Here is a 15,434-nt window from a genome sequence, read left to right on the forward strand (position 1 = left end):
TGTAGTAGATCTTCCCTCAGTTCTGCAAGTAAAACTTACCTCACAGATCCCTCGAAATTTCTTTGTTTTATGTTATAAACAGCGTTAGCAACTGTTTGAAAAGCGAATAATGTGTGTTTGTGGTTTATGATATTTTACAAGCCCGACTACGCCGCTGTTAGACTTTCGGTCTTGTTTAAATACTGAGCGTCAAATCGTGGATGTGTTCCGTTACCAATCAGCTTGTAGAGCGCTCGTCAAGCGGCTTAAGCACCCAAGCCAGCACTCAGATTAAACGATTGATAAGGAAAGGGAAGCTTGGCGAGCGATCGCAAGCTGCTTGGTATATGGAACACACCCAGCCTGAATCTTCTTTGTTTCCGGGATCAATGGGTTCATTAATTTTACTGAAATGGGTAAATTAAGGTTACAAATCCGCAAAAAATGCAAGTACGGTATTTGATTGACAAAAAAAAACATTCAAAGTGATCACTGAATACGTAGATTACCGGTCGCAAGTGACTAGTGACGTAACATCGAAGAAATGACGCCGTTTCTTATTCAGCCAGCCTCCAGCATCCCATTTTGGACGCGGTCTTGCCCTCAGCTCGTAAATAAACATGAGGGGCGGAGACTTAAGGCCATCCTTGACATGATACCCAAGTTAATAAACATGAGGGGCGGAGCCTTAAGGCCATCCTTGATATGATACCCAAGTTAATAAACATGAGGGGCGGAGCCTTAGGCCATCCTTGACGTGATACCCTAATTAATAAACATGAGGGGCGGAGCCTTAAGGCCATCCTTGATATGATACCAAGTTAATAAACATGAGGGGCGGAGCCTTAAGGCCATCCTCTACGTGCTACCCTCGTTAATAAACATGATGCGATGACGTAAATATCTGGAAAGCCCCGTGTTCAGTTGTGTGTGAGTTCAAGGTGGTTTTTCTTGTTACTCTTCGAATCTTACCCCCGCTGGTTGTCGTCGCTTGTTTGTCGTCGCTTGTTTGTCGCAGCAAGATCATTTCCGGAGTGCTCCAAGAAACCAGGTTCGTGTTCCCGTAAATAACTTTAATCACACAATCGGTTTCTAGACAGCAGCATCCACGACAATGGTGCGCGCCGGGGGAACAGGTCGATCATATTGTATACACACACAAGGAAGTGCCGCGGAGACTCCGAACGCGAGTTTTAGGATCTAGTTGAAAGAGGGAAAAATAAAGTCAGAAAGAAAATCTTTCGATACATTTCCAGTACAATGAAGGGGTTCGTGGATGAGGTGTAAGGGTATAGGAGAAGGTGAGACTCACGAATTCCTTTGAGCGTCTGTGAGGTGGTCCACCAGACAGCATGAAGTGCAGTGTGAGCTTGATGCTTTCTGGATTTAGAATTGTCCAGTAAATATGAGGAGCGACTTTTGGTCAATGTTCTCTTTCCCAGGATATGTAATGGGAACAACAGTAACAAACTACAGACTTGGCATTTAATATGGAATATTTTTTTTGTGGGGGTGAACTTACTTTTCAAGATGTCTTAGAACCAAAAGTTCATTGGAATTATGTTGAAATTATTCTAGATTTTGTTAATGTGACCTTTAAAAGAAACAAAAACCACATTTGACATTTCGAAGCAAATAAATTGATCCTTGAAAGTGATGTGAACTGATATCGAACTCAATTCACGGACAGTACTGTGTTAAACTTCTGTACGTTTTCCAGAAGTATCTCTTTATTTTGCACATTAGCCAAAAATTTTTTCAACAAAAACAAAAGTTAAATTACGACTGGGATTATGGACAGTAAAATTACAGTTCAGTACTTCGTGTAACCCCCACGAGCATTCAGGAGAGCACGTACACGTCGAGGCATACTGTTAACGAGATTTGCCAAGGTTTGGACAGGAATCGCTTGCCATGCAGTGACAATAGCCTGCTGCAATTCACGCACAGATGCAGGCTGTTGGTCCAAGTGGTCGATTTGACGCGTTAATTCTGCCCACAAGTTCTCTGTCGGATTCATATCCGGGGACATGGCAGGCCACTCCATATGCTCTACACCACGGTCAGCAAGAAAGTGTTGGATCATGCGAGCACGATGAGGCCGTGCATTGTCATCTTGGAAAAAGTTTCCTCGAAAGGCTGCACGAGCAAATGGAAGCAATGTTTCTTCCAGAATGGCCCTGTACTTGAACTGGTTCAGGTTTCCATTCAGAACAACCAGGTCAGTTTTGCCCCCTGCATGAAAAGCAGCCCAAATGGTCACCCCACCACCTCCAGCTTGGACTCTTGGCACTATACAATCTTTGTTGTAAGCATCATGCACTTGGCTGCGCACTCGGACGCGGCCATCTTGACGATAGACCAGAAATCTAGACTCGTCACTGAAGATCACGTGATTCCAGTGTCCTGGCTGCCATTGGCGGTGCTCTCTGGCCCACTGCAATCGGCGCTGGTGGTGTTGTCTGGTCAGGCGTGGCTTTCTCAGGGGACGCCTGGCACGATAGCCTGCTTGAACCAGTCGTTGGTCGACTAGCCTTCTGGATACAGGCACATTTGTCAGTTGCTGCCACTCAGCCCGAAGCCGATTAGCTGACTTGGTACGGCCATTGCGGCTTAACCGGTGCAGCTGGCGATCATCCCTCCTTGTGGTTCTGCGGGGACGTCCTAGCCTCGGTATTGGCGTAGGGACACCCCTCTGAGCATTTCGTTTCAGGATCTTTGACACCTGACCTTGAGTGATGCCATACTGCCGAGCAATAGCACGCTGTTTCATGCCGGAATTTCGTAAAGCCACCACTCCATGACAAACAGCATTGTCGAGTTGACGGACCATCTCCAGAGGAAGCGGCAATAACTTTTGGAGACGTGCAGCAGTTGTTTTCCACTAATACAGAACGCAACAACCCTTATATACCTGACTGTGAAGCCAATCATCAAATGTACCTGTCCGTACATTTTGTCACGCCACCTGTGATATAATCCTGTTGTTGACTTCTTGCTGCGACAGACAATCAGTGACATGGTTCTTTTAACAAATAAATCACCAAAGTGTAAAAGAAACTCACCAGATTGATATACCGAGTTCAGAAAAATAAACCCAAGTCAAGAATAAAAATATTCCATATTAAATGCCAAGTCTGTAGAACGGCACTCAGTAGAGAGTATACTTCTGCCAGGTGAACAGTTTACGTTTTGTATCCCAGAGTAGACCAGAAATCACAATACAGAATCACATTTAATTAAAATCATCCATCCATAACTTTTTGAGATATCCTGCTATGTATCGTTTTTGGCTGTATCTCCCAATGGTGAAGAATCACTTAAACAATTCTACTAGCCGGATCCGAATCCGGATCTGCAACAAAATTGAATCGATTCTTCCTTGTCACACACACAAACTGTCCACCAAGTTTCGTCCAAATCCATCCATAACTTTTTGAGATATCCTGCTAAGTATCGTTTTTGGCCCTATTTCGCAATGGTGGATCACTTAAAAATTAAATAATTCTCATAATCCGAATCCATATTCAGATCTTCACCAAAATTGAATGGATTCTTCCTTGTCACACACACAAACTGTCCACCAAGTTTCGTCCAAATCCATCCATAACTTTTTGAGATATCCTGCTAAGTATCGTTTTTGGCCCTATTTCGCAATGGTGGATCACTTAAAAATTAAATAATTCTCATAATCCGAATCCATATTCAGATCTTCACCAAAATTGAATGGATTCTTCCTTGTCACATACACAAACTGTCCACCAAGTTTCGTCCAAATCCATCCATAACTTTTTGAGATATCCTGCTAAGTATCGTTTTTGGCCCTATTTCGCAATGGTGGATCACTTAAAAATTAAATAATTCTCATATCCGAATCCATATTCAGATCTTCACCAAAATTGAATCGATTCTTCCTTGTCACATACACAAACTGTCCACCAAGTTTCGTCCAAATCCATCCATAACTTTTTGAGATAGCCTGCTATATGCTGGTTTTAGCCCGATCACTCAATGGTGAAGAATCAATTAAAAATTCTAGTAGCCGGATCCGAATCCGGATCTTCACCAAAATCTAATCGTTTCGTCCTTGTCACACGTGCTACCTCTCTACCAAATTTTGTCCGAATCCGTCCACAGCTTTTTGAGATATCTTGTTCACAAACGGACACACCGAGAGACAGAGGTGAAACTAGAACGGGCACTCGGTAGAGCGCATACCTTCGCCGCAGCTATGGTAAAAATACGATTTTGACCTTTTCGTGACCTTGACCTTGACCTTTGACCCGATTGCTCCCAAAATCTAATCAAATGTGTCCCGTATAATAACCAATCATCCCACCAAATTTCATGCAATTCGGTTGAATACTTTTTGAGTTATGTGAATAACATACACACACACACACAGACATACAAATAAATACACAGCGATCAAAACATAACCTTCCGCTTTTGCGAAGGTAAACATAACCTCCATCCACCTTTGCTGGCGGAGGTAATAAATAAATAAAGAAATGAAAGTAGCCATTTACAGGTTGTTTTGTGCAACTTTGCGAATAAAGCCAAGTTTGGAAGGCACTTGCCTGCCGGTTTGGATCAATTGAGTGATGGGCCTACGGGTTTTATGACAGTGACTTGAAGGAGAAGGTTTGATGGCTGAGTTAGTTGAATTCGAGAGAGAGAGAAATGGCGACAGTAATGCAGAGTGTTTCGTTTGGTCTGCAGGGAGAGCACCGGCACCTTTGTCTCGATCTTTGATTGGTCAAATCGATTTGTATTTGGCTTGTCCTGCATTCTTCTGTATGACTGTTCACATGACTTTCTTCTACAGGCACACACATATTGTGAAACAGAACATATGTATATATCTCTTTCTCCTTCTCGCAGCACGATGGGAACTGTGGATACCGTGAGTCGATTCGGCCAACTCGCCATGTTCATCTGCTCCATGCTCAGCAGCGTCGGGCGCATCGTGTCCAGCTTTGTGAAGTGCATTCTCTCCATGACCTTGCACAAGTTTTTTAAATACTCCCTAATGGCGCTTGCTTCCATACTTATGGTAAGTTTTCTTTTATCTCGCCTACCTTTCAATTTCTGCATCATTTTAGTCATTGTAGTGAAGGAGCTTTTGCTTGGATGCAAATGGGAAGGCTTGGCCTGTTTAGGACAGTCAACAGCAAGAGTGGTTTATCATTAGTAATTGGTTTTTAGGGTTTGAGAGGTAGACGCTCACAATGCTGCGATCCCAGGTTCAAATCCCGATCCCAGGTTCAAATCCCGATCCCAGGTTCAAATCCCGATCCCAGGTTCAAATCCCGATCCCAGGTTCAAATCCCGATCCCAGGTTCAAATCCCGATCCCAGGTTCAAATCCCGATCCCAGGTTCAAATCCCGATCTCAGGTTCAAATCCCGATCCCAGGTTCAAATACCGATCCCAGGTTCAAATCCCGATCCCAGGTTCAAATCCCGATCCCAGGTTCAAATCCCGATCCCAGGTTCAAATCCCGATCCCAGGTTCAAATCCCGATCGCAGGTTCAAATCCCGATCCCAGGCTCAAATCCCGATCCCAGGTTCAAATCCCGATCCCAGGTTCAAATCCCGATCCCAGGTTCAAATCCCGATCCCAGGTTCAAATCCCGATCCCAGGTTCAAATCCCGATCCCAGGTTCAAATCCCGATCCCAGGTTCAAATCCCGATCCCAGGTTCAAATCCCGATATCAGGTTCAAATCCCGATCCCAGGTTCAAATCCCGATCCCAGGTTCAAATCCCGATCCCAGGCTCAAATCCCGATCCCAGGCTCAAATCCCGATCCCAGGTTCAAATCCCGATCCCAGGTTCAAATCCAGATCCCAGGTTCAAATCCCGATCCCAGGCTCAAATCCCGATCCCAGGTTCAAATCCCGATCCCAGGTTCAAATCCCGATCCCAGGTTCAAATCCCGATCCCAGGTTCAAATCCCGATCCCAGGTTCAAATCCCGATATCAGGTTCAAATCCCGATCCCAGGTTCAAATCCCGATCCCAGGTTCAAATCCCGATCCCAGGCTCAAATCCCGATCCCAGGCTCAAATCCCGATCCCAGGTTCAAATCCCGATCCCAGGCTCAAATCCCGATCCCAGGTTCAAATCCCGATCCCAGGTTCAAATCCCGATCCCAGGTTCAAATCCCGATCCCAGGTTCAAATCCCGATCCCAGGTTCAAATCCCGATCCCAGGTTCAAATCCCGATCCCAGGTTCAAATCCCGATCCCAGGTTCAAATCCCGATCCCAGGTTCAAATCCCGATATCAGGTTCAAATTCCGATCCCAGGTTCAAATCCCGATCCCAGGTTCAAATCCAGATCCCAGGCTCAAATCCCGATCCCAGGCTCAAATCCCGATCCCAGGTTCAAATCCCGATCCCAGGTTCAAATCCCGATCCCAGGTTCAAATTCCGATCCCAGGTTCAAATCCCGATCCCAGGTTCAAATCCCGATCCCAGGTTCAAATCCCGATCCCAGGTTCAAATCCCGATCCCAGGTTCAAATCCCGATCCCAGGTTCAAATCCCGATCCCAGGTTCAAATCCAGATCCCAGGTTCAAATCCCGATCCCAGGTTCAAATCCCGATCCCAGGTTCAAATCCCGATCCCAGGTTCAAATCCAGATCCCAGGTTCAAATCCCGATCCCAGGTTCAAATCCCGATCCCAGGTTCAAATCCCGATCCCAGGCTCAAATCCCGATCCCAGGCTCAAATCCCGATCCCAGGTTCAAATCCCGATCCCAGGTTCAAATCCCGATCCCAGGTTCAAATCCCGATCCCAGGTTCAAATCCCGATCCCAGGTTCAAATCCCGATCCCAGGTTCAAATCCCGATCCCAGGTTCAAATCCCGATCCCAGGTTCAAATCCAGATCCCAGGTTCAAATCCCGATCCCAGGTTCAAATCCCGATCCCAGGTTCAAATCCCGATCCCAGGTTCAAATCCCGATCCCAGGTTCAAATCCCGATCCCAGGTTCAAATCCCGATCCCAGGTTCAAATCCCGATCCCAGGTTCAAATCCCGATCCCAGGTTCAAATCCCGATCCCAGGTTCAAATCCCGATCCCAGGTTCAAATCCCGATCCCAGGTTCAAATCCCGATCCCAGGTTCAAATCCCGTTCGCTGTGCCGATCCGTCCGATGCTTAGTAACGTCCTCGCAATTGGTGTAAAGGCAAATTGATGTCTCCTGATCGCCGCTTATCCTCCACGTGTTGTGTGAATACGCTCCTGCAGACCTTCTTGATAAAAAATATTTTAAAATACGATTTGATAGAATCGCTGAACCACAGGAAATGGCTGTTCCGCTCGCATTCCAACATCCCATTTTCGTATTTACTTCACAAAACCTCTTCCATTAAATTCAGCAACGAATTTACTCACTTTGAAAATCTGTTTCCTTCACGTCCACTGTGTGGCTGTTGTACGGGAAGCAAGCCTTGCTTTGAAGAAGGGCTCACGTCCAAAACGAGTTTCCCATGGTGGTTAGCAGAAATAACTCTGAACATTCGGTTGAGAAAAGTCATCATTTCATGCGCCGATGCAGTCCAACTCCAGGCCTTACCAAGACTGGTTTTCCATACCACGGGACCATCGTGCTTGAAACGTCCTCCAAATGACAGTGTGCTCAGGTCGCCAGGACGGCAGTTTCGCTTGCACTTGACACCATCGGATATCGAGTGTGGGAAAGAGATGGAGTTCATGGGGTAATAAGAGGGTAATAAGATAAACACTTGGTCGTACAAAGTTAATATTTCACACACCTCCTCAAGGTAAGTCAAGGAAAAGGTGATTCGATTTTGATGCAATTGTACCTCATTCTATCCATAAAGTATCAGGTTCGAGTACGAAGGTGATGACACGGCCATGAGGAATGTGAAACTTGCTTTGTGCAGATCTTCAATGTTAAGTGTCTCAGATAAGTAATTACGTTGTCTTTCCGAGCGACGTCACAGATGACGTCATCAGCGAATTGATATTCCAAATAATTTGTTCTACGTTCTATATCTCGGCAACGCAATTCCATAGAAAGTGGAAACTTTGCGAGTACCTTTGTAGCACAGTTTTTGTGTTTTTTTGTATACAAGATCGAGGCTCGTGTAAGAGCTAACATTATTGACCAAAAAAAACACATAAGACACAATAAAGGGAGCGGGAGACAAGATGGGGAGAGAGGGGGAAGCACACAAGTACAACATTTGAGAGCAGGGACATCGGGAGATCTGTGGGAGGGAGAAGGCTTGGGGGGGGGGGGAGGAGGCGTGGGAAGGGGGGTGGAGGGTGGGAGAGGTAAAAAAAAAAAAACACAGACACAGCTAGGACTTCCAGGAAATATGTCAGTATTTCAGAAAAGTGGATCTGGGGTGAATTAGTGGGGGTAGAAAAGATCAAGGTTTTGGAAGGGGAAGATAAGCGATGGTGGTGAACAGCTGTTTTAAAGACCTGGAGGGAGGAGTGGGATTGAAGAGAGTGAGGGAGTTTGTTCAAACTGGAGTGCGACGCAACAACGAATCCTAACAGCGACGCTGACATGACATCATCAACGTAGTGGTATACCAGCTTACTGTATGTTCTATATCTCAGGAATGCAAAGGCCTAAAAAGCCGAGATTTCCAGATGCCATCGCAAGTACATTTGACATTGTTTTTTCATTGTACGTTGAATTATCAAAGCAAAATAAACAAGCTGCACTTGGGTTTTAACTCTACTCATATCCACATTGCCAAGTCCATTGAAAGTGTCAAATGCTGATACGTGGGTTAGGTAAGTGTTTTAATGGTTATGCCAGGTTCGAATACTCACCTGTCAGTCTACGACTCGACACCTTTAAAACGATTTCATCCTCTAACGACGAATTTCATTTGCATTTTGTTCACAGGTGGCAAGTGTGGCTATAATTGGCCTCGGGATTTGGCTTCACATGCGTCCTTGGGTCGAGGTGGTCTATTTAGGCCATTCGCCAAAATGTCTCGAGTACCTGTGCTTCGGCGTGGGGGTTCCTGGAGTTGCGCTAGCGCTGATTGGACTCTTCGGCGGACACCGGGAGCATCGTATGCTGTTGATATTGGTGAGACAGACAGCCAGCCGTACATTTCGAAATATTGAAATACAACTGGAAACTTTATCGGCATATTATAGATTAACGAACTGTGTTTTTCGCTGTCTGCAGTACTGCTTCATGGTGCCAGTGTTGCTCTTCACTCCGTACATTATGGGCGGACCCCTGGCTCTGGTCTTCGAAGGCAATGTGAGCACCAGCAAAGCTTTTACTCTCCTCGGATTACTGTCGAAGCGTCTAGGCTTGTTTACCCACTTACTTATTCCATCGTTTGTAATTTGTGGGCGCATTATTTCATAACAAGTGCCGTATCTGATCGCTCCTTTTGTTGATCACCCTGTTCATGTGTTCCTAAAGATGGAAATGATCGTTCGACGTCAATCGAAGGAGGAGCTCGTGCATCTGTATGGGACACCAAATCACCAGGATTTCACGAATGCTTGGGACAGTGCAATGAAAATGGTGAGGTACTTGCAATGACTCTCAGAGCCGTAAACTTTTATGCTGGTATTCTCACAACTTCCACGTTCCTCATATGGATTGACTTTAGTGTTGACCGTCATGCCTCAATATGACCTGTAACAAATATGGCATCACAATGAGATTCCAAATAATAGCACATTCTGGTCATCGGAAGTGCTATGCTTGTCAGTATCCACATGACATGTATCCTGGGAATGCTACTTCCTGGAATATCCTCATGCAGGCACAGAGGGAGACGGTCTACAAAAACAATTGCACTAAAAATACACACAGAACTATTGCTTGCACATCTACGCATGCACTTATAATACTATACACTATATTGACAAAAGTAATGGGCCAACACACAATTTTGAAATGACTACTCCCAACTTAATGCCTAGGTCACACATAGGCGGATTTGTCGGCGACTACTGGCGACCGAAAAAATCGCCACCATCCGCCGACAATCGTAATGAAACCGTAATGGACGGTCGCCTGTAGTCGTGGTTATCCTCCCCAGGTCGGCTGCAGTCGGCAAGAGTCGCAAAGGGGCCAAAAAGTTTTTAAAATGTTTAAAAACGGCGCGCTCAGTCGCAATGGAAAATAATCCGCCATGCTGTCGTGATGGAACCGCCATGCTGTCGTCGGTATCCGTAATAAGAGCGTAAAGCGGCCGCAACCCAGTCGCTCATAGTCTTCCGCAATCGCCCCACCAGCTAGCACGGCAGAGATGCGAATGCCATACGGCCTTCCTGCGGCATCTTCCCGACTACGGGCCGACACTGTCGCGGCTGCGTATCGACTACAGAAGAACTGCCACGTCTCCCCTGCGGCTATGGGAGACTGACGACGACAGCAGTAGGACTAGTGGCGGCCGAGTTACGGCCATTGGCGACAAAGATACGACTGCCTGGCGACTGCATTACGACATACCACGATTCCATGGCAAGACAGGATGGTGTGAGGGTCACCGTGGAGTGAGGTCCTGTGGTGCCGACAAGGATATGGCTTTATTGTTTGGACTAGGGACTTTTGGGAACTTTATTTTTGGGACTTTGGTCCTTTGGAAACTTTATTTATGGGACGTGGGACCAGTGGAAATAATTTGTTGGACTTTATTTCCATGCTCTCTCCCTGCAGAAAAGTTTGATTATTACATTACAATGATACATCTTTATTAACTTTGTTATTGTACATCAAACATCTTTATGCTTCATGTTAAAGCGCGGCGTTACGCGCGCTGCTTGTGAGCAAGGAGGAAGCGGACAAGCGGTAACATATAAATGTCTTTATTGTAAGACTACACTGTAACACTGAACTCCTACGGGCTGGTCGCCCGGTGTATATCATGAGGCCACGCCTACCCCTCGGGCGTGGCCACCGCCCACTTCGTGCGTGGAATGATGTCACCACGCCAGTGGGCTTTTGTGTCCGCCACACGCGCCCCCCCAGAATTCCCGCGCACCTGGAGGGCCAGTTTGCGGGGCAGACGAATGACCCGGCCGAAGCGCCCCCTGGCGATCGGCGGCGTCCGGGGTGCAGGGATACCAGGTGGGATGCCCCTGGCTGCCCCTGGGATGGGTGCAGGACCGGGGGGCGCCGTGGCGGCGGGGCTGGGCGGTGCCGGGGGTCCGCCCGCAGGAGGGCGGCCCCGACGTGGGGGTCGGGCCACTGGCGGTGGATGGTCCACATCGAGGTGGGCCGGCTTGAGGCAGTCTACCGAAACGCGGTCAGGAGTACCGCCGATGTCCAGGGTGAAGTGCTTCGCCCCGGTCTCCAGCACGCGGAAAGGCCCGTCGTACGGGGGCCGCAGTGGTGTCCGATGGGCATCGTGGCGGACGAAGACGTACTCCGCCGTGCGAAGCTCCGGGGCGACGTGCGTCGGTGGGTGCCCGTGGCATGCCGTTGGCACCGGGGCGAACCTCTGGGCGGTCTCTTGCAGAGCGGAGCGCTGCTGTGCCGCGGACCATGGTGCCGTGGAGTCGGGGAGGAACTCGCCCGGCACCCGCAGCGGTTGCCCGAAGACCAACTCCGCCGCGGATGCGCGCAGGTCCTCCTTGGGCGCCGTCCGGAGGCCCAGCAGGACCCAGGGGAGCCTGTCGACCCAGCCGCCGTCGCGGAGGGTGGCCCGGAGCGCGGCCTTCAATGAGCGGTGAAATCGCTCACACAGGCCGTTAGCCTGGGGGTGGTAGGCCGTGGTTCGGTGCAGCTGGACCCCGAGCCCCTGCGCAACCGCCCCCCAGAGCTCCGAGGTGAACTGGGGGCCGCGGTCGGATGAGATGTCTGAGGGGGCGCCGAACCGGGCGACCCAGGTGGCGATGAAAGCCTGCGCGACATCGGCCGCCGTTGTCGACGCCAAGGGCACGGCCTCCGGCCACCGGGTGGTGCGGTCCACCATGGTGAGGACGTAGGTGAAACCCCGCGAGGGGGGCAGAGGTCCCACCAGGTCCACGTGGACGTGGTCAAACCGGCGTTCCGGCACCGTGAACGGGGCCAACGGGGCCTGGGTGTGCCGGTGCACCTTGGCGCGCTGGCACGCGAGGCACGTCCTGGCCCAGCCGCGGACGGCCTTCCGGAGGCCATGCCAGACGAACTTGTCGGCGATCAGCCTTTGGGAGGCCCTCGCGCCCGGGTGGGACAGGCCGTGGATGGCGTCAAACACCTGGCGCTGCCAGCCCGTGGGCACAATGGGGCGAGGACGCCCGAGGGAGACGTCGCACAAGAGGGTCGCGCCCGTGCCGTCGAAGATGATGCTGTGGAACATCAGCGTCGAAGGCCGTGACGGCCACGCCAACGCTCGCCCGCGTGTCCGAAGCGGCGAAGTACTTGTCCGCCTCGGCCGCCAATGCTCGGGGTTCCGTTAGCCCGGTCCCGGCCAACGCGAGGCGAACCTGCGCTGGAAGTTGGCGACGGAAAAGCGCCCGGAATAGCGAACCGGGGGCTTCGTCGCCCAACAGTGACAGCATATGGTCCATTCGGACCGACGGGCGCGTCTCACCGAGCTCGGGGAGATCCAGGAGGCGATCGGCCCGTGCGTCGTCCGTGAGGCCGAACGTGGCTAGGAGTAGCCGCTTGAGTGCCTCGTACTTGTGGCCGTCCGGTGGGTGGCGAAGGACGGACACAACTCGAGCGGCCGTGCCGGGCCCGAGGGAGGCGACGACATGGCAGTAGCGCAGGTCGTCGTTGGTGAGGCGCCGAAGCTGAAATTGGGCTTCGGCCTGGACGAACCAGACTTCGGCCTGAGCCTCCCAAAATTCCGGAAGTTTGACGAAGGCGGCCATGGCGATGGCGTCGCGTGTGGAAGGATCGCTCCGGCAGATCCAACGTCGAGGGTCACCAGTAAAGCGCGGCGTTACGCGCGCTGCTTGTGAGCAAGGAGGAAGCGGACAAGCGGTAACATATAAATGTCTTTATTGTAAGACTACACTGTAACACTGAACTCCTACGGGCTGGTCGCCCGGTGTATATCATGAGGCCACGCCTACCCCTCGGGCGTGGCCACCGCCCACTTCGTGCGTGGAATGATGTCACCACGCCAGTGGGCTTTTGTGTCCGCCACAATGTCATACATCATTGAAACGAATAAAGTGAAATGTAAAATAGAGAAATAAAGATTTAGAAAGTTGTGTGAATCGTCTCCAATCGCCGGCGGTCTTATTGCAGTCTTGCGGACGCCGGAGTAAACCGCCATCCAGCCCCAATGCAGTCGCCGCGATCCGCCATCGGTCGTAATCTAGCCGCCAGACTGTCGCCACGCTGCCGCCGTGCATCCGCAATGCAGTCGTCGTCGATCTTCGACAGTCGCCATCCCACTCGGGGCGTCGTCGCAATGCAGGCGCAATGTGGCCGCCTGCAGTCGCCATACTGCCGCCTGACCATATTTGACCGCCCGACATCGCCAGTAGTCGCCGAAAAATCTTGATCGCCGGCAGTCGCCGGTAGTCGCCAAAATATCCGCCTATGTGTGACCTAGGCATAAATTTGTATCTTTTTCCCCCACAAAGCAAAGGAGCATGTGCCTTTTAGACAATGCTGCACTACTGGTTTTGATACATTCCGACAGTGAAACCAGCATGACAACACACACTTCCATATAGTTGTGTCTGTTAATGATCAATTTGAAGACAGGAACATGTAATGTATGTGGTGTTCAGTCCCAAGCCCCACCTTAAACTCGATCAAACCACTCCGGTGATGGCTGGGAAACACTACCATACCCAAGACCACAAAGAGAGTATGCTTGGTATACTATAACAAAGCTTATGCTGTGCTCTTCACCACCATGAGGTTTTGAGCCAACAAGCACAGTCGTTCATCAGTGGGGCAATTCTCAATGCTGCATCCTGATAGGCCGTTACTCAAACATAGTGTTACGGCCACGGGATCTACTATGAAGGGGATCCTTGGTCCCCCTCGGACTTCCCGGGCTTGAGGCCATTGATCACGAATGACTTTGTGTCACGGCAGGATGCTAGGCAACCATGAACGCCAATTGGTCTACCACATGGCCCCAGGGTTCTCCGTTTGACCACCGTTTACCTGAGTCAACTGGCTTTCCAATTGGGGATGCACCATCGATTATGCACCAATTTAACTTAATTGGGTATTAGGGTGGCCAAGTTTCCCGCTGGTGCACATCAGACTTGAATACGAGCGAATCATACGAGTGAGGAATTATAACCTCCAAGTCTAACCTAACGTGCAAACAGTGCTGAACTAATGAAAGGAAAGACGAGCCCGGACAGTTTGAAAAGGGAGTTCAAAGAGGAATTTATTATTTACAAATCAAGGATAAATGTGAAATGCAGGATCATGCGAAGGGGGCAGGAACTCAAGGATTTTAATGTACAGCACGGGTAATCAAAATGGATGAATGCAACTCAAAATGTACAAAGCAATCTCAAGCAATATAGTGTTGTGATATCTATAGCAAAGAAAACGGACACGAGGCAGAACTTAACTCTATGCCTTACCGGCTATACACAAGACCTGGGTACCCAATCAGACCATCCAGAGTGAGGATCATTGGCCTCCTAGCTCACCGGGTGAGGCAGTCGTGCCTCCGTGACCCGAACACTGAGTGAGGGTGTGTGTCCCTGTCATGTGTGGATGTAAGAGAAAAGGGTGTATAGAACCCAAGTGTAAATTTAAAAAACGTGTATTAATAAATGATAAATGTTATGTACTTATGGGGTCATGTAAAGGAAGATTATAGGGAATTAAGCAGGGTGACCGTTGGGTTTTGGCGCGCAATTCAAACCCCATTTTGGCGCGATATTCCAATGATTTACCCCCGTGCTCTCAGCGTTAGGGAATAACGAGATTCAGAGAAAATGGTGGCTCGTAGGAAATATAGACCGTGCTCGGTTTAACTGAGAGTTTAAAAGACCTTTCCAATGTCTTTTTCTCATGACACAAGACACCCATGGTAAGGTGTCCTATTAACTCTAGTTTATAATGCCCCATGTCGTCCTCCCTCTCTTTCCTGGACACCAGTTTGAGTGCTGTGGTGTCGATTATTACAAGGATTTTGAAGGCTCGGCGTATCAAAACCTTACGGGGTTGCATTTCCCACAAGTTTGCCTACCCAAGGACAGCAAAGTGCCTTTTGAAAAGGTAATAACACATTCATTTGTGCGCCAGAGGTATGTTAATTACACTTCATTCATTATTATTATTATTATTATTATTATTATTATTACCCTCGCCAGAGGAGAGGGTATTGCATTTGAGTCCGTTTGTTTGTGTGTTTGTTTGTCTGTTTGTCCGCACTGAATAAATATGATTTTCTCTGCAACCGTTGGTCCAATTGACAGGAAAATTACATCATAGGTGCACCTCCACCTGCAGAATTTTTATTGATAATTATGATGCCATAGGTCACATGGTATGGGCGCCATCTTGGAAAAAACA

The 15,434-nt window shown here is 49.0% G+C and overlaps 2 protein-coding genes across 2 annotated transcripts in view; one reads left to right on the forward strand and one right to left on the reverse strand.

Annotated features, from left to right (window-relative positions):
• The window catches only part of LOC137426999 (uncharacterized), a 121,733-nt gene that overhangs the window by 100,868 nt on the left and 5,431 nt on the right, over nucleotides 1-15,434 (reverse strand). The window lies entirely within an intron of this gene.
• The window catches only part of LOC137426995 (tetraspanin-18B), a 34,130-nt gene continuing 19,537 nt past the window's right edge, over nucleotides 842-15,434 (forward strand). Inside the window, exons 1-6 of the mRNA XM_068116082.2 lie at nucleotides 842-1,030; nucleotides 4,864-5,035; nucleotides 8,877-9,065; nucleotides 9,168-9,245; nucleotides 9,414-9,518; nucleotides 15,018-15,137. Coding sequence (XP_067972183.2) covers nucleotides 4,868-5,035; nucleotides 8,877-9,065; nucleotides 9,168-9,245; nucleotides 9,414-9,518; nucleotides 15,018-15,137 — 660 coding nt within the window. The 5' untranslated portion in view covers nucleotides 842-1,030; nucleotides 4,864-4,867. The remainder of the gene's footprint in view (nucleotides 1,031-4,863; nucleotides 5,036-8,876; nucleotides 9,066-9,167; nucleotides 9,246-9,413; nucleotides 9,519-15,017; nucleotides 15,138-15,434) is intronic.

Source organism: Myxine glutinosa, chromosome 5, assembly GCF_964187855.1.
Source record: "Myxine glutinosa chromosome 5, kmMyxGlut1.1, whole genome shotgun sequence".
NCBI lineage: Eukaryota > Metazoa > Chordata > Myxini > Myxiniformes > Myxinidae > Myxine > Myxine glutinosa.